Source organism: Pseudomicrostroma glucosiphilum (assembly GCF_003144135.1).
Source record: "Pseudomicrostroma glucosiphilum strain MCA 4718 unplaced genomic scaffold BCV69scaffold_1, whole genome shotgun sequence".
In the NCBI taxonomy this organism is placed as follows: Eukaryota; Fungi; Basidiomycota; class Exobasidiomycetes; order Microstromatales; family Microstromataceae; genus Microstroma; species Microstroma glucosiphilum.
In genome coordinates, this window is record NW_020289913.1 from 2070824 (window position 1) to 2095832 (window position 25009).

Sequence of the window (25009 nt, forward strand, 5' to 3'; positions counted from 1 at the left end):
GCCACTTGATGACCTGCTCGGAGCCGTCGTCCGCCGGAGAGATACGGATCTCAGAGGACGGACTGTGGCGGCGACCCTTGGTATCGCTCGCCTGCAATCTCTGCCGCTGGTCGGCTGCTGCTGGTCGTGACCAGGACCATGGTGCTGAAGAGGAACAACGCAAACATCGCCCCTGTCGAGGCGGCGTTGATCCACACTTGCTCTCTTGGCAGTGTGTGCCTCAACTCAGCAGCCTACGGCGGGCTCGATACATTGGCGCCTATCGCAATACCCGCTCGAGTACAAAACATCAAGACCAGCATCGTCCAGGAGTACGGACCTACAGCTCCACTGCAGGAAGAGGTCTTTGACCATGGCCTCTTGACCGACGTCTATGACCTTGTGAAGAAGGCCGCTCTGGCGGATGACACATGCAGCCCTCCGACTCAAGTACTGGCCGCCATTGCCATCTATATCTATGCTGCTCTTCCCAGTCGAGGGCTTCATAGGGATCTATGTAGATCTCATAGAGGAAGATCGACCGTTTAAGGAATCGAATTCGCTTCTCAAAACATAAGAGAGGAACTTCGCATCACATTGTCTGTCGTCTATCGCATCCTGTTCAGCCTTCTTATGAATACACAACCTCACCCGCTTCTGTCCCATTCACATCAAGCAACCTCGAGACGTGAAAGTGTTTGAATTGTATATCCCTTTCATTAACTCACGCATGACATCTCCTTTCATTCTTTCCCCTTCACTCCTCCGCATCCCCATCTCCATCTCCATCTTCCTCCTCATCTTCATCCTCATCCTCATCCTCGCTCACTTCTTCTCCCTTTTCCTTGAGCCTCTGCTTGTCCTTTTTACGCTTCGTGGAGAGCTCGTCGAGCATGACTAGGAGGTCTTGATTCTCCTGCTCCAGCTCGGCTACGCGGGTAGAGTCGGCCGTGGATGAGGGTACTGCTGCTGGTGCTGGTGCTGGTGCTGGTGTGGGCTCAGCAGCAGGTGCAGCAGTCTGGGTAGCGACCTTCTTGCTCTCTTCCTCGAGCTCCTTCCTAAGTCTAGTAACCTCCCCCTCGGCTTCCTCAATCTTCTCGTTCAGTTCTTCCACCTGAGCTCTCAACGTCTGAAGCTCAACTTTTGACTTCCCTTCAGCCTCACTGCTCGCCTCTCCCTTTTTGCTAACGGCCTCCAGCTGCTCCTTGAGGACTTTTACTTGCTCCTCGACACCCTTTGCCTTCTCTCCCTCAGAGCGCAGCGACCCCTCCAGCGCCACGAGCCTCTCCTGTGATGCGCCTAGCTGCGAAGCGTGAGCTTCCGCCGCACGACTGCCAGCAGCTTTCACTTCCTCGAGTGAGGCCTGCGCCCGAGCTAGCTCGGCCTGGAGAGCATCTCTGGCGCTCGTGGCCTCCTCAGTCTGCTTCAAGAGGACCTCACGCTCCTCTCGACTGGCACCTTCGCGCTGCCCGCCCTCTGCGAGAAGCCGGTCTCGAGACTCGACTTCGCGCAACAGACGCTTGACCTCGTCGCGCAGCTGCTCAATTTGCCGTTGGGCGTCGAGGAGCTCGGCTGGTGCAGAGGAGGCTTCGGAGGAGGTTGTGGCTGGGGGCACTAGCATCGAGTTGGCAATCGTGACTGAACAAAATTGGAGCGATGTGCGAAAAGAAGGAGGTGTCAGATATCATACCACCACTATGCTCCCTTCTCTCACTCCATAAAGCCCTCGCACGCATACTCACCATTCTCACTCCTCCAGAATTCCGCCCAATTCCAATCGAACCAAATCTCCGGCAGATCACCCTCCTCTCCTTCATCAGCAGCCGATCCTCCCATATTCCCCTCCTTGACTTCTTTCGAAGCGTTGGCAATGGGATCCGGCCTCGAGCCGACTTTATCCAGCACGTCGGGACCCACCAGCTTCAGTCTCGAATCGTCCCTTAACCGGTCAAGCTTTGCTTCGAATTGGTCCAGTCCGATCCGGCTGGTGACGAGGTCGTAGACTTCCTGTCGTGTGATGGCATCGCTGGCGGGCTCATTGCTGGCGGCGGTGGAGGAGTCTGCCTTGCCCTTGCCACCTTTGCCGCCTTTCCCTTGGGCTGGCTTGGCTGGAGCAGGCACAGCTGGTCCCCACTCGTAGATGGCACCTAGGACCCAGGTACCCAGTCCGACCAAGAGATGCTCACCATTAGCGCCCTCGGCGACGAGCTGCACGACTGCTTGCAGATTGCTAGAGTCACCAACGAGATCCTTGACACTCTTTGGCGACTTGTGAAGCCAGAGAGCTAGGACAGTGAGGTGCGCAAGCAGAATCTTGGTCCAAGATGCACTGGAAGGACCTTTGCTGGTGGTGGACGTGGAGGCTTGATGGGAGCGCTCGGACTTCAAAGCGTCGCTCTGGGATCGCAGGGAGACGGAGATGTTGCCAATGAGGACCGAGAGGAGCGAAGCAGCCTCGTCTTCATCATCATCGGTGCCATCGGTCTTCCCACCAGCGCTACCCTTTGCTTCCTCACTACCCTCCTTGGGCTCATCAACGATCGTCGTCCTTCCGTCCGCGCCGAACCTCACTCGTCCAGCCAGATCCTTGACGGTATCGCTTCCTCTAATCACAGTGCCCAAGATCATTCCCGCGAATAATGCCCTCAGCTCGTCGTACTCTTCAGCACCAGCACCGCCATTGGTGGGCAGGGAGGTGAGAGCTTGCAACAGAACGTGCCCTGGAGAGTCTTCTGGCCTGGACTGCTCACTGACTGCCATGGAGGCAATGATGAACAGACGGGCATCGATGTTGTCTGTCAGGATACTCTGCAGAGCCTTAACCGCTGCTGCTCTAAAGGCCGCAAGAGATCGGACGCCTCCGTCGATGGGGCGGAAAGGGGGGGCCATGCCATAGACGGCTGCTGACACAAGCGCGAGTAAGGCCGATTGAGGAGGCAGTCTGACGAACTCGACCATGCGCGAAGTGGCTGCAGCGCTGCCAGCACCTCCAGCAGCGCTACCGTCCAGGGCTCCCGGTGCAGCTTTCTCTCCCTGACCTACTTGACCAGCAAGATCAGCAGCGATCTGAACCTTGATGGGCTCTACTGGGGTAACAGATGCCTCGCCCAGTGCATCCTGGACGTTACGTGAGCTCTTGAGCAGCAGAGAGAGGACCTGCAGAGCTTGCGTCTTAAGCGAAAGAGGCGCAGAGGACGCTACAGCGAGGTCGAGGAGCGCATGAAAGAAGCCAGTGGACAGCAGGGCGTTCTGTGGAGGAGGAGGAAGAAGACAGGCGACGGTGGTTAGAGCCGTTCAAGAGCATACTTACTCACTCACGCGCTACGCCCTCTGCTACTCACTTGATTGGCCCTTTTCCCTTCACCAACGCCTTGTACCAGCAGACCGGCGATTCCCACCACCAGTCGCGCATTGATCAACTTCTGACCATCACCCACGATCTTTGGTCCCTGAGGCTGTCGCTTCTCCGATTGTCCATCTCCTGTAGACTGAGGCGGTGGCGGAGGCGCTTCCTCTTCGTACTCGTCTGCTGCATCGTATTCCCAGGGTTGGAAGGCGAATGACTCGAGCTGCTGCTCGCGTTGACCTGCGATGTGGGCGGGCGCATTTGGTGGGAGGGGAGGTGGGTAGAAGAGAAGAGGTGCGAGGAGGGGTATCGAGAGCGTTTCGCGAAAGTAATTCTGCAGCAGAGAGGAGGCGTGTCAGCAAGACCTGCCCAGCACTGTCCTGTTCGCTTACCCACGTGTTCTGCTCACCTGATTGGAGACGTTGTATCTGAGCAGGGCCTCTAGAGCTTCCAGGGCGTCTTGCACGACCACGCCTCCTTCGATGCGTCCTTCCTGAGCCACCACGTCCAGCAGCTTCTCGAATGCCCCTTCAAAGGCAATCAGCTTCTGGATATCAGCATTGGAGTCGACGAGGTGCGGCAGAATGAGCAGCGCCTCGTTGCGGATGATCTCTGCGCTGGACCCGAGCGAGTGACCAGCTGCAGAGGTGGTGGATAGACATTCCAAAATCGCACCGCATCCTCCAGGCGAGGTGAGGACGTGTGACTGCACGAGGTTCTTGCGATGGCGGAGGAGCAGACCGAGGAACTGTAGAGATGCAAAACGCAGGTAGAAGGTGCGTGTAGGACTAAAGAGGGGCAGCAAGGCGTGCAGTGGCTCGGGCGTGTCGAGGAATCGATCCAGGGCAGCCGGTACGAGGGGAGCTGCGGGCTTCTTGCTCGAGCTACCCACGACTCCAAAGGTCGACTTGGGCGGGGCTGGCTCTGGCAGGGTACAGATGACGAGGAGACATTCCACGAGTGCCCTGGCGACGTCGTCGTTGCCTTCTGCCTTGCTGGACGCCTGGCTCACCAGACAGTCCAAGAGGGGCTTCTGGGCGTGATCGGCAACTTCTTTTGCATGATCCTTTGCGAGACCTTTCAAGCTGAGGATGGCTGCCTTTCGCTCTTGTATAGGGTCCTCGGCAGATGACGACTGGGAGAGGCGCTGCGCAAAGGTGTTGATGGTCTGGATCAAGGACTGGTTGGCAGCAGCGCCCTTTGAGAGGGCGCTGTACTGTCGTCCCAGCCACTCGACACCGTGCAGCATCGTCGGCGCACGAAGAGGGGTATGTGACGAGGGGAGAGGGCTACACGGTTATGAGGCGTGAGCTGGAGATGAGCTTCTCTGTTACGCCTCTTGCTCGATGGTAGCGATGTGATGCCTGCAATGGTACGAAGTTGTGTGCGAATGTGAGCATCTGCGTGTATGCGCTGCCTGGTTGCCCTGTGCCTTGGCGTGGGCGAGACGTGGCTGGCTGGTGCTTTGCTTGATCGAGGCTTGCTTCCGTTCCGGTGTGCTGTCAAGCCAAGGCTGAGCCTCTCCTCCACCCCGCTGCCGTCATTGCACCTCTGCCTCGCAGCCCCGCTTCATCTTCTTTCCGATCTGAGCCTGGACCCTCGTGCGGGGGGGACGTGGGCAGGGCGTAGGCAAAGGCAGAGGTCAAGGAGGCTACAGCTTCCATCCCTCCATCCTTCTTCACCATCTCACTCTTGTTCTTGGTCGGTCTCAACTGGGGCCACCTTTCTCCCTCTCCCTTCGGTCCTACCTCCTGTCCTTTCAGCGATGTCAAGGTCGACTCGCAGTCAGTCCTCTGGCGGCCATGGCGGCTACGGGGCCATCTCACAGCACGACGATGACGGCGTGGAACAAGAGACCATCCCCGCCACCTCTACCGCACCTCATCCTTCCATGTACAGCCGTCCTGCTGTCAAGGCTACCTTTGCCATGGGTGCCATCCTCCTCGGCTTGAATCTCTTTGCATTCCTCTTCCTCATCACCTTGCTATGGCATCCGACTTTGCCCTCTCCTTTTGCAACGGCACCCCTCATTCAGACTACTCTGCACCTCGTTGCCATCCTCGTCCTCGGACCAGCTCTCCTAGTCTTTGAGCTCTCTTCATCTGTCACAAAGGGTATCCACGAGGCTTCCCTCGCCCTTGTCGTCATCCTCGCCATCCTACTCGCAGCCATCGAGACCTTCCGAGATGACGGTACCGCCCTCTCTGCCACACCCGCCCTAGTCTTGATGGCCTTGTCCCTGGCATGGGCGGTCATCTCCGCCAAGGTCGTCGCTTCTCTTCATGCCGACTATCTAGTAATGCCTCAAAACGAAATGGGCGAGTCAACCCCTCTACGCATCAGCGTGGGGTCGCAAGACGTGCAGAACCAGTACATCCGCTGGTTCAAGGTTGCCGTCGCTTCCATTGGCACTCTCAACGTCCTCGTCGCCCTACTTCTCATCGTCGGAAACGTCTCATTGGACGGGTATGATGCTGGGCTTGAGACTCCAGGACAGCTCCTTTGGGTCAATCCCGGCAAGTCTTCACGATGGCAGCCAGCTGCTCCCAGCGGCATCATCGATAGCCTCAGTGGACCTGGGCGGGTTCGACTGCACATCGGTCTCGAAGCAAGTCCATTGCCTCCCGCTGAAGTAGATTCGAGCGAGGGACAGCGGACGCTCTCCGCCTCCTCACCCTGGGACGACAAGCCCACGGCCATCTTCTTCCCTCCATCAGGCGTTTCCGGCTACACTTCCTCTCACTGGCTACGATCCATGGTCCATCGCGCCGCCGACAAGCCTGCCACTGGCGCAGAAGACGGCCATCTGGCTCTCAGGAGGGCAGTCTGGTTCGATCCCCTCGGTATGGGACTCAGCGACTACGTGAGAGGCTCGCAGGATCTGGGTCTGCAAGCTGCCGCCCTCGCCGAGGGACTCGAGCAGCTCGGCCTCCTAGATTCTGCCAAGTCAGAAAATAGTCGGACACCGCGAGAGGAGCAGTTCGTACTCGTCTCCCTACACGATGGAGCACTCCTCTCAAGCGTCTTTGCTTCTCTCTTGCCCTCGTCCAAGATTCACTCGCAAGTGTTCATCGACGCCGAGACTCCCACCTCTTACTACTCCACCGACATCTCTGCCGACTCGGGTCTGCGCATGGGGTACGGCGCCGAGGGTCGCAAGACGCGGTTAGGTCAAGCATGGAACGACCTGCTCCCCTCCCTCGCAAGCTATCTCAGCCCCGGTCGCCTGCTCGGCGCTCTCCTCCTTGGTCAAACAAGCGAGCGCCGCGTCATGGGCAGTAAAGATGCTCAGCTCCGTTCCAGCGCCATCACCCGTGTCCTCTCCAAGACGGGGGAGCGCAATCCTTTTGCCTCGTGGTACAGCTGGGAACACCCGGCACCTTCCTCCAAGACCCTTTTGGCGCGGCTCACTTCTCACTTTGAAGCCACCCACGGAGTTGATTCGAGCAACTTTGCTCGACTGAATGCAAGCGCGGCAAGGGAGAAGAGAGAATCGCTACTGAGGGGGAAACCACTGGCTGTTCTGAGCAGTTTCTGGAAGATGGGCAGGGATCCCAAAGGCTGGGGGGAGGTGCAACGAGAGCAGTACGTCAAGTTGGGCATGGAGGGTTCGCTGGAAGAGGAGCGCGAGCTCGAGGGAGCCACGATTCAGCAGCAGCAGCAGCAGCAGCAGCCGCTGTCGTCTAGTGCACACGCAGAGGGCAAGCGCGGTTCCCTTGTTGGCTGGTGGAAGGTGGGTTCGAGGCAAACGTTCAAGGATGGTGGGGATATTGGGTTCCCGGAGGGCTTGTGTGCCGAACAGGCCAAGGGGAGGGTCTGGTGCGAGGAGAGCATCCGTAAGGTCTTGAGTTGGGAGGAGAGTCAGAACAAAGAGGAGGAGAAGAAGGCGCGGTGAAGAAGCTGGGAGAGGCTCCTTAGCATATTACAGTCCTCGTTTCCACTTGGACGCCTTGCAACGTCATGTATCAGTTGCTCCAGCATCGAGTTCCCATAGCTCCACTCAATTGTAGTGTCAATGTCTGTCGATTTTACTCGCCTAGTACGATGAGCTTGAGAGCCGCTCCGCTGCTCACCGTCCTGCACCTCGTCCTTACTTTCCCCCCTCTCACCACGTCACCTCAACCTAGCCTCCTGCCTCTCAATTCCCTCTTTCACCTGCTGCGCCTTTCTCTTCACCTCCTCCTCTGTCCTCAATGAAGCTCCTTCAAGCCGATCTAGTGCATCCCCCGCCCTGGCTCGAGCATTCTCTACTGCTCCACCTACCGACCCGCTGTTACTGCTACTACTGCTTGTGGTGGAGTCGGAGAGGGAGGATGCGGCTGCTCGCGTGTAGTTTGTGAGGGTTGCGAAAGTTGTGAGGATGATGTTGTCTGCTTCTAGGTGGGAAAAGGTCGAGGGGAGATGCAGGAGGTGGTACTGTCGGGTGACCAGGCAGGTGAGGGGTGGAGCAGAGAGTGGGGATGGAGCGAGGTGAGTTGATTGGATTCGATCAGCTGGCGCTTTGGGGACAAGCTCCTATCCTTAAGATAAATTCCTTCTACTCACGTTCCACCTCTCCTTAATCTCCTCGGCGACGCTCTTGTACCTCTTCTCCTGATAGCGACTTCTTTCACCCAATGTGAAGCTACTCTCTGCCCGTCCCTCCTCTCCTCTCAGTCCGCCGGAGGAGGGCTTCCCGCTGAACTTGTCTCTAATTCTATGCTCGGCATTCTCTACACTCTCGCGCGTCTGCTCGATGGCGTCTTGAAGGGCGTCGTGCCGCGAGAGGGTGGCTTGGTGGTAGAGGTAGAGGAGAGCGAGGGAGGTAGCGGCTCCTGCCACGGGTGGCACGGCGAGGCGGGCAAAGGACATGCTTGATGCAGCGAGAGTGAGGGGAGAAGTCACAGAAGCGGAGTCCTTGGGCAATAAGAGAGGTGAGGAGGGAGCTTCGAGCGACGTATGGGACCTGGACCTCGTTTGTTGCAATACCGCGAGAGGCAGGAAGAAGCGATGGCGCCGGGCGCCGTGCAGTGGAGACGGCAAAGTTCGGAACGGAAGCAGTCCTTTCCCATCCGTACAAGCCCACAGTGCGCCTTGCTTTGGAGACTGGAATTGCGAAGACTTGTCATATCGCTCCGAATCAATCAGGCTAGAGAATCAGCAGAACCGCAAGCATCAAGGACATGTATTCTGGTGGCCCGGACAGTGTTGCACAGGGGCAAGGATGGTGCACATTGGCGCCGAAGACTAGGATACGGTGATCGATAGGAGGAGTACCACCACAGGACCTGCTCATGAGGAAACAAGCTTCATATCTCAGACGATATGCCCGTGTGATATTCTCAAGAGCTTTCGCTGTTCCTCGTCCGTACGGCTGATTGCTGCTAGCATGTGCTCGGCGGCGCGGCTCGGCAATGCCGCTTTGCTCCTGCGTCTGACTCCGATGATCGTCGACGCGTATCCATTCACCACTGACGGATGAACGGTTCTTGTCCACCGCGCACTGAGCAACTCGTTGATTGGAGAGAGTGTATCACATCTCTTGACGTTCGTCCAGTACCATTCATTGACTTCCCTCCGCCCTAGCAGAGTTCTTCCTTCCGTCTTACACTGTCACTTCCACTCCTCGCACTCAGCTATACCCACACATGGACGGACACAAGAGCAACGACGAGGCAGAGGGAGCACCTCAGGTAAGCGTACTGCAACAAGGGGGCATATAGTGGCATGAGAGTGGGCAAGTCAGAGCTAACGATCAATATCTCATCTCATTTTTCCTTCGAGCACCCAGAACACCTCTGTAGCAGACACCACCATGGACAGCGCTGTACACAATGGCAGTCAGAGCAGTGCAGCTGTCGAGGTGAGTGCAAGAGCCGCTCCCGGAGTACGAGCTTGAGCACTCAGGTCATTTACCTCTCTCTACCCTTCTCTCACCTGCTCCTCCCACAGGCCAATAGAAGCAACGACTCACAGCAAGAAGCCTCCACCACCTCCACCGCAGCCGAAAGTGCCGGCGCAGACGCCAACGAAGTGAGCGCCAACAAGGAAGCCAACGGAAATGCCAGGGGCACCAACCCTCGCGGTCGAGGACGAGGACGAGGTGGCTTCCGAGGCAGTCCTCGTCAGTACAACAACCCTAGACCACCTTTCCGCCGAGGTGGGTCCGAGAACAATGTCGGACATCGAAGGCATGAGTTGCTCGAGGTCATCAAGATGCAGCACATGAAAGTGAGTGAGATTCACCTCATCTTTGGTGTGGAGGATTCGACTCTTCCTCTGACTATCTCGGATCGCTGTCTGCCCCACTCCAACGCCGATGCAGGTCCTCATCTATACGTCTTCCAGCGACCTCACTCCCGACGAGCGACAAGCAGGAGTCAAGGCTGCTCGTCACGCCTTTGAGACCGCCATGGAGGAATGGACCACTCTCGGCTTCAGCGCTGTCAATGCCACTGATGCCGCGGCTCAGTCTGCGCTCAACGCCGTCGCCGCTGCGACGGACGCTCCCGCCTATGTGGAAGCTGCACCTCCTTCTCCCGAGGCTGCTGAAGCTTGAGCAGTGCCAAGATGTCAGCGGCAGATCCAGCGGGCCTTGGCTCTCTGCCCAGGGCGCCAGAGAAGACAAACATCCATAGACTTCGCTGTCATCAAAGGCAAAGCCCAGAGCCTTTCCTCTTCATGGGTCCCGCGCTCGTTTCTCCTGTCAGCCCCCGATACCTTACATGTCACTAGCCTTCAATCAGAGTAGCTACTACTTCGCTTCATGACTGCTCGGCCTTCACTTGTTGAGATGCGAGATTGGTTTCCAATTGCGCTGCGTTGCGCTGCGTTGCATGAGTACTGCGAGAGAGAGCAGAAAGAGATACAAAAGGGATAGACTTGTACATAGATCCAAGAGGGAGCATGAGTTGAGACATCGAGCATGCGGGACAAACGAAGCAACAAGGGGCGTAGGCGCGCAGGGGACTGACCACTGCCACTGCCACTGCCACCGGCAGTACCTTTAGTAGCTCCTCTTTCCCCTCGTGTCGTAAGGCAGCAAGATTAGCGCCAATGGGCAGATGAGTATGACACCACCACCCATGTAGAGTGTCCTAGTCGCGCCCTCTGCCGTTCCTCCATTGGCACCATACAGGCTCTGACCGGCAAGAGGTGCAATGATCCCACTAATCCTTCCCAGAGTAGATGTAAGTCCCGCAGCTGTCCCTCTTACCGCCGAAGGATAGAATTCGGGTACGACGGCATAGAGTACTGCATTGAATAGACTTTGGAAAAAGTACTCCATTGCATTTAGACCTACGGATCCGGCTTGGGATGTGACTTTGGTGTAGAGGAAGAGGGAGATTCCCATGAGTGCAGAGGAGATGACCATTACGTACTGTCTCCCCACACGAGGAACCTCGATGAGTGCGCATGCTAGTAGACAGGCCGCAATACCAGGAGCATAAATGGCTACGTAGTCTCTGTACGTCTCCGAGAGGGTTTGTCCTGCTACAACTCCCCGATCAGAGAGGATGAGGGGTAGAAAGACGCCGGCGATGTTGAAGCCAAAGAAATCGGCCATGTAGGTGAGCCAGAGGAGGATGGTGATGCGTGCCATTTTCCTGTCCTTGAACAGGAGACCCGCCATGCTGAATTGGGCCCGAGCTTCACGCATCGTCCTCTTGAACGTCTGTGCAGTCGTCTCGTTGGCATAATCATCCTCGGCCTTTTCTTCGCCTTCGCCGTGGATGATCGTACTGACAGGTCGAGTGGAGGAGCTGGCAGGAGCGGCAAATGGATCGCTTGATTCGGCGGAGCGATTTGCGGTCGATCCTTCCTCGCCCTCTTCGTCCAGGCCGAGCTGATGGCGCTTGCACCTCTCCTCGATGAGCTTAAAGTCTCCCATGGTCAATCGAGGCTTCTTGGCCTTGTTGACTCGCGCAATCTCATACAGGACACTGAGGGCCTGCTCATCGTGCCCTCGATTGATGAGGTAAGAAGGCGACTCTCGGAATTTGAAGACGAGGAAGCGGATGAAGAAGACGCCTAGTGTGATGCCGCCAATGGTGTAGATGGCGTAGCGCCAGCCCGAATTCTCATCACGTGTGCAGAGGCCATTGACCTGAGCCTCGCCGCCGCCGCAAGAGTACTTGGGGATGAAGCCGTATGCAATTCCAGAGGCGGCCAGGGTGCCAATGGGCTGTGGGAAGGTGAGGGGACAGGGAAGGAGCGAAGGGGGTTGGTTTAGACATTCACGATTTCCGGGTGCGCAAGCAAGCGCAAGCGATTGCTCTCCTCCCTGTACCTTGCGCACTCACCTGGAAGACACTAAGCAAAGCAAGCAGATAGTGCCTCTGTGTGGGCAAGAACTCCAGCGTAATCGTGCAATCAATGGGGATGTTACCCCCCACACCGAAGCCAGTAAAGGCAACAAGCACTCGCAGTCCAGTAAAGGTATCAGGAGCTCCCGAAGAGATTCCAAAGATGCCCGCGATGAGGCAAGTGAGGTAAAAGGACCACTTTCGCCCTACAATGTCCACCCCGATGCCCCAGCAAAAGGCACCGACGGTGAGGCCCACGTTGAAGGCCGTTGACAGGGTACCGATGTTCTCACTACTGGCTCCGAAACCAGTCTCGCTACGCAGGGGCACGGTGATCAGACCGAACATTTGCGCCCAGAGTAGGTCAATGAAGAAGCCAAGACCACAGAGGAAGAAGATGTACCACTGTGAGGGGGGGAAGAGAGCAGGAGCAGAGGGAGGGAAGGGATGCGATCCGGTGCGTTCAGCGACCCAGATCCAGAAGAGGCCGCGGACACCTATACCCTCTTCTCTCATCGCCTCTGAACTCACCTGATATCTTCCCATGCCCATCTCATCCAGTTCGGCGCTTACAGCCAGGGATTTGTTCTCCTTTGCGCTCCTATCCAGTTCAAATCCCTGCACCCATGCAGGTTCCTCTGCCTCTCCAGCCTCTGCCGCTGCCAATTCCGAGGGGCGATGGAAGCTTCTCCTCTGAGAGCGGGAGCGTCTGCTGGAGCCCGGACGACGAGGCGTCGAGGGACCAGCAGCAGCACCGTCGGCACCAGCTTCACCCCCGGCGGCAGGGTCAGAGGGGGAGGAGCCATCCTGTGCTGGGTCGGGGGAGCGTGGCTCTTCGTCTGAATCGCTGTACCTCCTTGAGAGGATACGCTTCGAGGAAAAGGAGCGCTTGAGGGTGGGTGTCTGATACATTTCTTCTAGTCTGATGGAAGTGTGAGAGTGAGGAGGAGGGTGCGAGCGGGACTTGGACTTTCCTTTGCGAGAAGTAGAAGAGGAAGGGACGTGAGAAGAAGATGTAGGGAGGAGCCGGGCGGAAGCAGATTCTTGATGGTCGTATTCGTCACTGTCGTCGTCGTCGTCGAGGGAAGGATCTTCGTCGCTGTAGTATTGAAAGACGTCGTCGTCGTCGTCGCGAGGGCGAGTAGAAGAGCGTTGTTGGTTGCGAGTAGCCTGTCTGCTGGTCTGTCGTGGATCGAGGGAGAAGCCAAATGGCATCAAAGAGGGGAGGTGGGGTGAGGGTTGGTAGAGAGCAGTGGCTGCGCTGCGAAGAAGAGACGGAGCAAGGCAGAAGAGCGAGGATGGAAAGAAGGGAGGAAAGGGTCCGCTAGCTCTCTCGCCGGGGAAAGAAACCACTGGCGATTACGCCAAGTGCTGTACGAAGAGCGGCAGCAGCGTGCGGAGGTAAAAAGGGTCGAGATAGAGTTTGACAAGGCCCGGGGGCGGAGGTGGGAGATTGTCCTTGTGCGATGACGACGACGGAGGCAGACAGACAGACAGACAGACGAGACAGACGGACACAGGACGGCGCTACTGGTAATCAAGACTGAGACACACATACCAGGGCTCATCAAATAAGCGCGGCAGTGGCAGGCAGGTCCATGCGCCCCGCCTTGCATCTCCACCAAGCTCCACACGCACGCACGCAGCAACGCCGCGGGCAAATTTCAGCCTCGTAGTCTTGACGGATCGATGAGCAGCTTCTCCTGCGTCCCTGCCCGTGCACGACCTTGAATGATGTCCATTCTAGCCCATCCCAACCATCTCCCATCCCCTTCTGTTCCTCCCGTTTTCCTTCTTTCCCTTGCCCCCCAGATCCAGATGAGGTCAGCCTGCCTTGCCTGCCTGCATCTCAACCGAGGCGCAAGCGAGGTGCGGGTGCGGGAACAAAAGCAGAGGAGCGGAGCGGGAATCTCTCGACGCTCAGATCAGGCGGCAAAATCGGGAAAGAGGGGGGCAAGTGGGAGCAAAGAATAGGCGGGGGAGAATTAATACGGCCGGGAGAAGGGAGGGTGCCTGTGCTTTGTACGACTTTGCGTTGCATTAACGATGAACATCGGTCGGTATAACGGCACATCTAGTGTATCCTCACAGCGGATTAGCTGCAAAGCGCACAAAGCTATCGCACCCCTCGCCCCACAAACTGACAATGCCCAGCTCGCTTCCCTGTCCAAAGTAGGTGCTGTAGAGCCTCGCCATTGGCAGTCCATACCCCAGTCCCGCCAGCGTGCCCACACTCGACTGCAGTCCAGCACTAGCCGATAGAGCTGAAAGACCATCGATGGTCGAGTCGCCTCCACCCGAGCCCGCATTGGCTTGCATCGAGTACGGTCCAGCTTCTGCATCCTGCGAGCTGGGCGAGCCCTTGGACGCATTGCGACCCGCAGTGGTAAAGGCGTAGGAGAAGACACGGTTGAGATCGCTGGGGTGGATACCACCCCCACGGTCGCGAATCCGGAGGGAAAGGTGTCGCTTGCTCTTGGCAATGGTCACCTTGACCGGCTTCACCTCTTCCTCTTCGTAGTCCTCGTACCGCCTCGACCGGCCCTTGCCTTCCTTTGCGCGTCGACGAGATTGCTCTACGCTGGCCCGGAATGAGTTCTTCAGGAGTTCCGTCAGGACATACTCTAGGTGTACAGGCACGCCCACATACGTCGCCGAGGTGTGACCCTCGATGAGAAGCTTTGGCGCTACACCCAAGGTGGACTGGCAAAGCTCCGTCACCACGCCGCCTACGTGTCGCAGCACCGTGTATGGGCTCAAGTCGGTGTGGATCGTTCCTGGCGAGGCGATGGGAGGGGGGACCGTACCGTCTGGATTTGTGGACCGCATAGAGGAGGAGGCGAGGGAGCTGCTGGACCCTTGGCAGTGAAAGTAGGAAGAGGCGAGGGAGAGGTGCTGTTCGGCGATTAGGCGGATACCGATTCGTGCGTGAATGGCCTCGTCCAGGAATGCAGATACAGCAGTGGGTGATGCATAAGAAGCGCACTCCAAAAAACCTGCAAGGAGATGGCCAGGCAAAGTCTTCCATCGTCAGCGAGGTGTAACGTCATGCAATACACCTTGTCTCCCTCCCGCTGCTCACCTCTTGCTAGACTGGGCACATTATCTCTATGTCTTTCCACCATCTCCCTCAGCGACTCTACAAATGCCTCTTCTTCTCCTTCATTCCCTTTCTCTAGTCTCTCCCTCCACGTGGCCAACGTCTCGAAGCTGTCTGCATACAGTCTCGCCACTTTACCAATGTGCGGATTCGCCCCCACGATGAACGGGAGAGCGCGGAAAGCGGCTACTCGCCGAGCCAATCGGATGGGCAGCTCGCGGGATGTAAAGAGGGCCGAGGCGTGAACTTGAGCTTGAGTTGGGGATTCGGATGAGGAGGGAGAAAGGGACAAGACGGCTTGTAGAGAGAGGTTCGTAGGCGGGATGGATGTGTACTGCTGCAGAAGCGTTGGTGGTGCGCCGAATGTGGAGATTGGCGAGGGCATAGCCGAGGAGATGGGAGGCGCGAAGGATGGGCTGGGCGTCAAAGGTGATGATTGTGCTTGCTTGTCGGGAGATGATGACGAGGCAGAGGAGGAAGATTGAGAAGGGGAGGTCGCATTGCTACGGTCCGACTCGTTGTAGAACGACGAATAGGGAGGCGGATAAGACTCTTCGTCTTGAAGAGATGAGGCAGATGATCGTGACTGCGTGGAGGAGGCCGGCGCAGAGGCGGGCGTAGAGGGTGGTGGAGGGGAAGACGAGGAGGAACAGGAAGAAGATGAAGCAAGGGCAGGAGTCGCAGTGCTTGCAAATGTCCGTGATCGCAATTGTGATTGCGGTGGGGCTGCCGATGGTTGGGGGGTACTGCGAAGATCTCGGACCATCGGCCGTGCTGATGCCACCCTCGCAGCAGCAGCAGCGGTGACAGTGGTGATCTTTGAGCGTATCATTGCAGCGATTGGACGTGCAGCAGGTGGATACGTCGCCCTGGTAGTGCAAGTCGTGTGAGAGAGCGATACGAGGCCGAGGAGCGAGCGCCCTGGTGGAGCGGATAGGTGCACCTCTCCGTGCCGAGTGGATCTTCTCAGGCCTTGCTCCCGTTCCGCTCATGTCCCTCGCTGCTGCTCCGCTTGGTCTGCAGTAGAACAGCGCGCCTAGCTGAGCCTCTGAGATCCAGCTTTGGTGACTAGGAGGATGTCATCTGCCATCTTGGACTATATATACGTTCGAGCTGGCAAAAGTCTTCAACCAGCTCAGTTGGGAGCAAATGCATAGCCGGGATAGCTCAGTTGGGAGAGCGTGAGACTGAAGTATTCGGTTATACAAGCCATTCGAGGCTTCTCAAGGTCACTGGTTCGATCCCGGTTCACGGCACATTTCTTTTGCTTCTTTAGCACCTCGTAGGTCGTACCAGTGGTGACATGGCCTCCCAGCGCACGCTGCGAAGGAAGTAGCTCACCCGCGCGCGGGGAAGTTGCGTTTTGTGCACGCCTCCACGGCAACAACGCGTTGGGGACGTTAGAGTCGACATCCGGAGGGCGGAGATAGGCTCTCTCAATCGCTTGGTCACCGAAGACGACAAGTCTAAGATGTATTGCTCAGATGCGACAATGGCTTAGATGGGTATGTGGAGGGAACAAAACACAGCAGGCAAGGTTCGTGGCGTTTGTGCGCTCGACGTGGTATATGCGGGGTATTCAGTGGGTCGAGGTCGTCTCCACTGCACGGCTCTCAGGCAATCGCCCCTGCTCCGTCGGTAGGGCCTCTCCGGTCTCTAACATGCGCTTGGCTTCTCTCGTGCTTTACCTCTCCATCACTCTAGGCGCTACTAGCGATGTCCCCGGCTTCATCTCTTCCTCTTCCCGCCTCCACTACCACCCGCTCTCGCACCTGCTGCACTTCCATTCGCCCCCCTCCCCTGCGCCTCGATCTTGAGTGTTCCACCACCATAGATAAAGTCCGGTACAGGATTCGCCTTTGGGATCCTTCGCTCCCTCTCCCTCTTGACTTCTTCAAGTTCCAAGCGCCTCTTTTCCTCACGGACTTTGGCTCGCTCTTGTTCCAGAAGAGCATCGCGGGCTGCTCGCTTAGACTCGTAGGCGCGACGTTCCTGCTGACGGGTTTCGAGAGAGGAGATGAATGGCTGGACTTTGGTAGGTGCTGCCTTGGTGGTAGGTGGAGGGCGAGCGCCGAGTAGGCCATTGGGGAGGAGCTTCTTGGCAGCGCCTCCGCTCCCCGCGAGCCCACGGAGCTCCTTTTCCCTCATCAACTCCACCTCCCGCTTAAGCATCTCCGCACTCTCCTTTTCGATCTCTTCCCTCCTCTTGGCCAAGTAGCCTGGCAGGCCATGCGCCTTGACCGCCTCACTCCTGCTCCTGAGCCGCTTCTCCTCTTCCTCTGCCTGCGCCAGGAGCTTGGCAAAGTGTTCCGAGGCAGGCACGTATGCCGCGGGCTCGGCAGAAGGGGGTAGGGGGACGAGGTTGCCTGTTGAGGTCTTGCGGAAACCCAGAGGGACGTCAACACTTGCGTGTTGCAGGGTCGTGGGAGCTCGCGAGACTCGGGTGAGCCTGAGAGGCGCGCTGCTGCTGCTGGAAGCACTTGGAGGTGGTACCGTTGGGGGTGGTGGTGCGAGCTGCGAGGCTGTTGAGTTCGATGCGACTACAGGTAGTGGTGCGAGACGAGAGACTGCCGCGGTCGATCGGCTCTTGCTCTTGCTCTGGACCTTCTCGTTCTTGTCATCGGCCACCACGGTGGTGTGCTCGCGGCGACCCTTCTTGCTGGGTGGGACGCTCGCGGTGGGCTCTTCTATGATGAGAGACTCAGCAGCTTCTTGCGGGGTCGTTGATACAGGGTCGGTGGCAAAGGACCCTTCCATAGGCGGCGTTGCAGCTCTGGGCGAGTTGGAGCGCCCGAGCGATACGGACACCGTAGGCGCAGGCGTCTCGCTGTTGGAGCTGGAGTGAGCAGTCTCGTCTTGGGTGGGCAGTGGGATCGCCGGCGTTGGTGGTGCCTCCTCCTCACTCCTGAGCGAGTGGTCGCGTGACTGTACAGGCGCAGGCACGCTATTGACAGGCGCAGGGGCAGGTTGAAGCCTTCGACTTGATGTACGCTCACGCCGAGCAGAGGAGACCTTTGGCTTGACGGCGCGAGGTGTGTTCTCCTCTGCCTCTTCCGTTTCCTTTTTCAGCATCTCTGGGCCGTCTTCCTGTCCACGCCCCTCTGCCCGCACAACCACCTTCTCATTCTTCCCTGCTCGGAACGGCCTCGCCTTCCCATCCACATCCGAGCCACGAGGCGGCAGTCGGCCACCCTTCTTCAGCCACGAGACCTTGGCCGGAGGTGTTGCCAGCGTCTCCTCATCACGACGCGCAGGCGTGGAAGACTTGTCTTTGCCGAGGAGCTTGACGAGCTCGCTGGGTCGTTCGGCAGGGCGCCGCTCAGCGCCAAACGGCGAGGAGGAGAAAGAAGAAGAAGGGAGGGTAGACTCTACCTGCGGGCGCTGTTTCCTGTGGTAGGGTGAAAAGGGGAGCATGGATGGGAGGGTGCGCTTGCTTGGCGAGGAAGGGGGAGCCGCGAGAGGGACAGAGTCTTGGAGAGGGAGACCACCTTGGAGAGTCTGCTCTTGCTGGTCGTGGTCCTGTTTCCGCTCCTCCTCTTGCGCAGCCACCAGCCCAAGCCTCTGCCGCCTCTCCTCTCGACTTTCTTTGAGATCGTGGCGCGCCTCGAGAGCTGCCGATGACAAAGACTCGCTCGATGAGTGTAGGGATTTGCGGGGCGTCTTTCTTCTGCGCACCTCGACATTGGGGGATGCAACGACTTGCAATGGTAGTGCGGCGCGAGGTGGTGTGATAGAGGAGCTCGAGGGCTGAAGCGTCTCGTTGCTATCCGACCCTCCCTGTTTCCCCCATGTTGCACCTCCATTCATCATCGTCTTCCAGGCCAACTCTTCGAGCTCCTGATCGTCGAGGGCATCAATATCCTTGCGAGGCGAGAGTTGCGATGACGAAGACGATGCCACCTTGTCGGCACGTACACGAGCACGCGTGCGCGTACCCGCCTGCAAGGGGAGCGAGGTATCCATGAGCATGGACATGCTATCATCTGCCGCGATTCGCGTGGGCGATAGGAGTCCAGGTGAAGCCATGATGCTGTTGCTGGCCGCTGCTGCCAGCCGACTTCTCCTACTCATAGCCGGTGAGCGCAGGGTGGGTGTGTATGGTATGGAGGAAGTTGACTTGAGGCTGTTGGTATTGCGGAAAGAGAACAGATGAGAGTGTTGATCCGTCTGCCTCGCCTCGCCTCGCCTGTGCTTCCCCGCGTCCGTCGAATTGAGGCTCCGCTGAGAGAAGTCCCGGACAAGGCGGAAGGCGCGCGCGCTGCTTTGCTCTCTCTGCCTCTCTCACCGCCCCTCGCTCTGCCCTGCGCCGCTGCCCTGCCGCTTGGGACAGCAGCACAGTGGCTGACGCTACCGGGCTCGACTCGCCGCCCAGCACGCCGTCAGCATAGTCCATCCATCCAGGATCGTCTCACACCTGCGGCTACGAGTGCCATCGATACGCAACGCCATCGTCGGCCACAGTCAGACTGCTCTCACTCCCACTCGCACCTCTCACGTCTCACGGCCACTGTCAGCTCGGCTCTCGGTCTCCCCTTTTGCCCTGCGCCCCCGCCCCGCCCCGCCGCCCGCGATTCGCTCCACCTCGTCGCAAATCTCCTCTCCACTTTCACCACCTCTACTCCACTTCCCACCACTCAGTCCTTCCCGCGTATCGACCCAGGCGAAGCACCACGCTCGCACACACACAAGCACTCGCTTCCCCGCATTCTACCTCGAGAGGACCATCACCCATTCGGTCCTCGTCTCTCCTTTCCTCTGGGCGTGGGTCACCGTAGGATTCTCGTAGGATTTTTCTTCCCCCCCCCCGCACGTGGCTCCCCTCGCCCGCAATGGCCCCGCCTACCGCCGATGAGCAGCAGCAGGCGGCTACCAGTGCCTTCTTGGCCGCCATGCAACATTCACATCAACAACTACAGCAGCAACAGCAACGCCAACAGCAGCAGCAGCAGATGGCAGGCGTGGCGGGAGGCGAGGCGGCTATGCAACAGTCTCAACAGCAGCAGCAGTATCATTTGCCGCCATCGTACACCCAACAGCAGCAGCAGCCACCCCTACCTATGAAAAGAGACCAGACTGAAGACGATGGCGATGACGACGACGATGAAGACGACGCAAGTCCAAGCGGATCGGGTGGACAGGCCAAAGCACCCCCTCGCAAAGCGCCACGGAGGTCATCGGGATCAAACACCAAAGCTGGCAGCAGTGCATCCGCGGCAGCAGGCAGTCACTCGGCGGGAGACAATCCCCCTGGCCCACCTTACGTGTGTCCGGCTTGTAAGACGACTTACTCCAGGCTGGAGTATCTACGTAGACACGAGAGGAGACGTGAGTAGAATCGCAGCCATGGTCACGCGTACATGCCGACGCGGACGTGCGCGAATGGGCGGATCGTCATCGATGTCTCACGGACCCCTTCTGACCTACATTCCACCCTATTTTGACCTCCCTCCCCCTCACAGACCAAGATATTCGGCCCTTCGTATGCGAGTGTGGTAAAGGCTTCTCGAGAAGGTGAGCCAATGTGATGTGGCGCGGGGAATGACCACCCACACCAATGCTCACTAGCCCCTTCCCCACCTACAGTGATGTCCTCTCGCGCCACAAGAAGCAATGCCACTATCACCTCACCGGCGAACAGCCATCTGCGGAAGCGGCTGAAGCTGCTTCAAGAAAGACGCGTAAACCATCCTCCGCCACCAACGCTAGGTCCCGCAAGACATCTTCCAGCGGAGGAGGTGTAGGCGGCAGCGGCGGAGCAGGTGGCAGCGGCAGTCAAGCAGGTGGTAGTGGGGATCAGTCACCGCAGCCAGGTCAGCCGTATCCCAATAGCCAGGGTGGGGACTTCGGGAACAACGCCCACACTGGCCAAGCTCCGTCGCTTCTCCCCCAGGCTGGTGCTCCAGGAGGCATGGGCCTGCCGCCACCGCCTCCCTTTTACTCGCAGCACCCTACCAACGCAGCCGCCGCAGCCGCCGCGGCAGCAGCTGTAGCAGCCGGACATGGAGGACCAAGTGGCCAGGCAGGCGCTGGACCGGGAAGCGGCGGAGTTGGAGCAGGCGGCGCACCACAGTCCTCCTCTGCCGCTCAAGATGGCAACGCTGGCAACCAGACCAGTGCCAATACCGACTACTCGCGAGCCAATGGGTTCATGTCGGCCATTCACCACGCCCTCAACACCTTTGGCCACCACAACTCTCACTCCAATTACCCACCCAGTCCCGAGTCAAACGTCAGCTCTCGCAACTCTTCGCCTCGCCTCCACTACCGCGACGCCATTCCCTACACCCATCGCTCTGGCAGCACTGGAGGCGGATCGAGACAATCCTCTCTCCGCAAAGGAACCCTGGACCCTTATCATGCGCCCGTGCCTTGGGGTGCAGACAATCAAGACGGTCGGTCATCTCCTGCTCCTGGCTCGTCTACCTCTCGACCGGGGTCTCTCTTTGGCAAAGACGGAGGTAGTGCCAACCAAACCCGGAGCTCTTCGGGCGCAGCAGCCAATGCTGGCGCAGCTGGAGCTGGAGTAGGATCAGGTGTGGGCCTGCCCGGCTTCTCGAGTTCTGCCTCGCCTGCTGGCGCTCCATCCTTCTCTTACCCAGCCAATGAATTCGCCGCACAGTCTTCCACGTCTAGCGGCAACTCGCAGAGCCAGACTCTTGCTCCTGCTGGTACTGATGGCCAAAACAATGCCGGTAGCGGCTCTCAACAAGGTCAGCAAGGTCAACAACCCAGCTCTCACCCACACTCTCGTGCCGATCCACCTCGCTTTGCCGTGTCCACCGGCCCCTTGTCCCCCTTTTCCGGCATGGGTCTGGCCTCTTCGATGAGTCCATACCTCAGCGCCTTTTCCAATGCCCGAGACACTCCCCTCGTCGCCAGCCCCGGCAGAGGCATCGCTCCGGGAACACCCACTTCCTCGCTCAACACCAACGTCTTTGACTTTACCATGAGGCCTCCTCCAAAACCTGCAAGCACCGCCTCGCAAGGCCGGAATGGGTCTGGATCAGCGCCAGACGGTAACAACAAGGGCGCTCAAGGTCCTTCCTCCTCCTCCTCTGGTTCAGTAGCGTCAAAAAGCAGAGGTCCCATAGCGACGACTTCCCCACAAGGAGGTCATGACCCATCCACCCCTTCTGCGTCCGTGTCAGCGGCTGATGGAGGGAGTCTGCCAGCCCTTGCGGACTTTATCGACGATCAGCAGAGGAGCGCTGCCAATGGTCTGCTGACTCTCCTCGGCGGAGGAGGAGCCGAGACGCCCTCGCGCTTCGTTCGAAGTGACACCGGCAGACCCGTCGGTGCCGGCGCTGGCAATGCCCAGGGTGGAGAAGCAGGTACTGACAATTCCAATACTACTGCAGGCGCGCAGTCTTCCTCCTCCTCGTCTCAGACCGGAAGGCAGAATCGCCCCGACAACAAGTCAAGCTCTGCCATGGAATCCAATCCGGGCACAAATTCTGCAGACCCGTCTTCGAATCCTTTTTTTGAGCCTGCCGTCACCCCCGGCCCGGAGGCCTTCTTTTTGCGTCTCCAAGGTGGCGAGCAGGATCACAGGGCAGGGATGTCGTCGTCGAGTGGTGCAAACAACGTCGGCGGCAATTCGATTGGTGGCCACTATAGCCATCTACCCTCGTCTGTAGTCAATGGACTGCTGAGAGATGGCATTGGGCAACACCAGCAGAATTCTGATTCCGCTCCATCTGGCGGTGCTGGAGTAGACACTCCCAACTATGGCATGGGCAGTGGAGGATGGGGAGACTTTGGTCTCTCGAATGGTTCGGCGGGCAATGTGGGATGGCTGTTGAGCCCTTCGATTCAGGCCCTCATCTCGTCCTTTGCCACTGGGGCAACGCCAGGTATTGGGGGAGATGCCAGTGGCGGAGGCTACTTTGCTCTTGCACGTAACCACGGGCCCAGCGCCATGGGAGCCACCCCGTCATTGAAGCCCATCATGGCGTCCTCCATGGACATTGATGGTGGAGCGCAAGCAGAAGGCAAGCCTGCGGCTATCAATGGAGCTGCGAACGGCAATGTCACTACAAAGGAAGGCAGTGGGCCCGAGGGTGAAAAGGTCTCCTTCATCGACTTGGGCACCCTGGCACTCGAAAAGGCCTTTGATGACATCAAGAATCCCTTTTATCTGCCTCGAAGCATGTTCAAGACTTGCTACTCCGTCCCTCACTGGCATCTGCCTTCTCGTGCTCGGCTGTCGATGCTTGCCATGCATTCACAGCAGAATCTCTGCAAACACGTTCCCATACTCCACGAGCCTACTTTTCGACTGGACTCGACCCCTGGATGTCTGGCTTTTGCGGTCTGTATGCTGGGCTGTCACGAGGTTGGTCGTCGATGGTTTGGTGGGCTGGAGGTGGTTCCATTGGAAAAGGCCATTAGCACGGCTGAAGACAAGCCGTCCATAGAAGACGGCAAGGACGGTCTAGCTCGGGACGAGGAAGACAATCAGGAGCTGGTGAAGCCTATTGTCATGACCGAGGTAAGTGGCTGTGGAGAGCCGAGAGCCATCTCTCAATCCTCGCGGCCACCTCTGCAAGGAGCTGACCTTTCCCCTCTCGCCTTCAACATCAGAAAATGGACATGCTCATGCGATCCTTCCCGAGCCGCTGCACACACGTCAAAGACAAGGTCTCCGTCGTGCAAGCACTTCTCCTCTCCCAGACTAGCAACTTCCTCAGCTCAGACACGACCGTACGTGCCATTGCATCGATCTCACACAGCTCCGTTGTCGGTCTCGCCCGCAAGGCTGGCTTCTTCGACCCCAGCGCTGAGCACGTATCAGTCGAAATCGACTATGCGCCCGAGGTAGCTCTGCAGAGGCTGTTGGCGGACAACAACGAGCTCGCCTTTGCTTTCAGCTTCCTGCCGTCGTACCTCCCTTCGTGCTCGGATGAAGAAAAAGTCTGGCGTCTGTGGTGCGAGTACGAAGGCAGGAGAAGGACAGCCTTTTTGCTCTTCTTGATGGATACCGTCGCGTCACTCGACGCTGGTGTGCCCATCGTGGTCAAAATCGACGAGGTCAAGCATCTCCCACTTCCTGCTCCCGACTTTATCTGGAGGGCAAGCGATGCAAAGTCTTTCCGGACGGCACTCGAGTCGTACAAGGCTCCCATCCTCGACGGGGCCATGGCTGAACTCCTCAAAGACGAAGAAGAGGAAGGAGAGGGCGAGGGTGAAGAGCAAAAGGCCGACAAAGGCGCTGTGAAATCGCAGTCCGCAGAAGCGTCTTCCCCGACACTCCTCGCTGGCCAACATGGTCCCTTTGCTCGCCTCATAGCCATTCTGCCCATCCTGCGGGGCATTGTCCACCTGCTACAAGACCGCACGGACAAGCCATCACCCCTACAGTCGTGGCTTCCTCCGTCTCACTCTGCAGGCTCTGATGATGCGACAAATGAAGTCAAGAACGAAGAAGGCACCGAGGAGGAGCAAATTGACGCTCAAGTCGACCTCTTTAAGCGAGCTCTCAGTCGCTGGCGCGAAGGATGGGATCAAGACCCTCTCTGCTTACAAGCCTCGAGTCCGGTGGCTCAAGCCAAAGCCGAAGCGGCAAGAAAGGCCGAGGAGCTCGTCTCGCAAAGTGTAGGTGGCGGCGCAGCTGCCGACGCTGGTGTCAAGGCAGAAGGCGGAGAGGCATCAAAGGTGAACGGTGGCAGTGGCGAGCCGACCAAGCCTAACGCAGCTGCCGTGCCTTCTCTCGCTACCATCTTCACTAGCAAGACGGCCTCTGGTGCTGTCCCTCTGTGCGAAGATGCCCTGCCCTTTTACTGGCTCTCGCACGTCCTCTTGGGTCATGCCACCAGTCAGCAAGTCTCAACAAGCTCCCCCACCAATCGTCAGACAGGGGAGAGCACAAACGGTAACGGCAAGCAAGAGCGTGGAAGACAGACTTCCTCTACTGCCTCTTCTGCCGGTACGGGCGGTGGCAGTGGCGCTTCTTCGCCCAGTGAAGACCGCAAGCGCAAAAACAGCAGCACTGCTCCCGCTCCTCTGCCCTCGTCCACTGCTGCTGCTGCTGCTGGCGGCGGCTCTTCCACAGGAGGGCAAAGGCGCGTACCGGACTTTAGGAACATGCTTCGCTTTGCAAAGACCTTTGTCAAGTCTGGAGAGGGCGTCAATGGTACTACCAGTGGTGGGCAGCTCGCATTCACTCCTGCAGCGGCTGCTGCTGCCGCTGCTGGAGTGGGAATGGGAGTTGGAGTTGGAGTTGGAGTCGGAGCTGGCAAGGAGGAGGAGGGTGTGGATGCGCAGGTGAATGGAGGGAAGAAGGAGTAAGCGATGAACGCT

General features: G+C 58.4%; 8 protein-coding genes and 1 non-coding gene across 9 annotated transcripts; 3 read left to right on the forward strand and 6 right to left on the reverse strand.

Annotated features, from left to right (window-relative positions):
- Positions 1–518: 518 nt before the first annotated feature.
- On the reverse strand, positions 519–4723 carry BCV69DRAFT_280185 (hypothetical protein). Its single transcript, XM_025491525.1, has 4 exons — positions 3735–4723; positions 3321–3659; positions 1722–3228; positions 519–1617 (listed from the first exon to the last, which is right to left on the reverse strand). Exons 1-4 carry the CDS (start codon positions 4572–4574, stop codon positions 737–739), a joined length of 3567 nt encoding a protein of 1188 aa, XP_025351451.1. The 5' UTR covers positions 4575–4723; the 3' UTR covers positions 519–736.
- Positions 4724–4923: 200 nt separating this feature from the next.
- BCV69DRAFT_280186 (hypothetical protein) lies at positions 4924–7363 on the forward strand. The gene has a single exon (XM_025491526.1). The coding sequence runs from the start codon at positions 5091–5093 to the stop codon at positions 7218–7220; it is 2130 nt and encodes a 709-aa protein (XP_025351452.1). The 5' UTR covers positions 4924–5090; the 3' UTR covers positions 7221–7363.
- A 75-nt stretch (positions 7364–7438) lies between these two features.
- On the reverse strand, positions 7439–8176 carry BCV69DRAFT_275565 (hypothetical protein; the record flags this gene model as incomplete). The annotated part of the gene is made up of 2 exons (XM_025491081.1): positions 7439–7741; positions 7871–8176. 2 exons carry the CDS (start codon positions 8174–8176, stop codon positions 7439–7441), a joined length of 609 nt encoding a protein of 202 aa, XP_025351453.1.
- Positions 8177–8782: 606 nt separating this feature from the next.
- On the reverse strand, positions 8783–9755 carry BCV69DRAFT_25517 (hypothetical protein). Its single transcript, XM_025490577.1, has 2 exons — positions 9279–9755; positions 8783–9006 (listed from the first exon to the last, which is right to left on the reverse strand). Exons 1-2 carry the CDS (start codon positions 9635–9637, stop codon positions 8994–8996), a joined length of 372 nt encoding a protein of 123 aa, XP_025351454.1. The 5' UTR covers positions 9638–9755; the 3' UTR covers positions 8783–8993.
- Positions 9756–10009: 254 nt separating this feature from the next.
- BCV69DRAFT_25464 (MFS general substrate transporter) lies at positions 10010–13156 on the reverse strand. Its single transcript, XM_025490561.1, has 3 exons — positions 12142–13156; positions 11608–12015; positions 10010–11489 (listed from the first exon to the last, which is right to left on the reverse strand). The coding sequence occupies exons 1-3, from the start codon at positions 12823–12825 to the stop codon at positions 10311–10313; spliced, it is 2271 nt and encodes a 756-aa protein (XP_025351455.1). The 5' UTR covers positions 12826–13156; the 3' UTR covers positions 10010–10310.
- A 230-nt stretch (positions 13157–13386) lies between these two features.
- Positions 13387–15763, reverse strand: BCV69DRAFT_280189 (hypothetical protein). Its single transcript, XM_025491527.1, has 2 exons — positions 14693–15763; positions 13387–14606 (listed from the first exon to the last, which is right to left on the reverse strand). The coding sequence occupies exons 1-2, from the start codon at positions 15540–15542 to the stop codon at positions 13696–13698; spliced, it is 1761 nt and encodes a 586-aa protein (XP_025351456.1). The 5' UTR covers positions 15543–15763; the 3' UTR covers positions 13387–13695.
- Positions 15764–15866: 103 nt separating this feature from the next.
- Positions 15867–15966, forward strand: BCV69DRAFT_t6. Its single transcript has one exon. It is a non-coding gene; the product is annotated as a tRNA-Phe (tRNA).
- A 196-nt stretch (positions 15967–16162) lies between these two features.
- BCV69DRAFT_280190 (hypothetical protein) lies at positions 16163–18842 on the reverse strand. The gene has a single exon (XM_025491528.1). The coding sequence runs from the start codon at positions 18734–18736 to the stop codon at positions 16439–16441; it is 2298 nt and encodes a 765-aa protein (XP_025351457.1). The 5' UTR covers positions 18737–18842; the 3' UTR covers positions 16163–16438.
- A 697-nt stretch (positions 18843–19539) lies between these two features.
- On the forward strand, positions 19540–24997 carry BCV69DRAFT_296581 (hypothetical protein; the record flags this gene model as incomplete). Its single annotated transcript, XM_025494020.1, has 4 exons — positions 19540–20035; positions 20170–20221; positions 20294–23201; positions 23294–24997. 4 exons carry the CDS (start codon positions 19540–19542, stop codon positions 24995–24997), a joined length of 5160 nt encoding a protein of 1719 aa, XP_025351458.1.
- Positions 24998–25009: the final 12 nt, after the last annotated feature.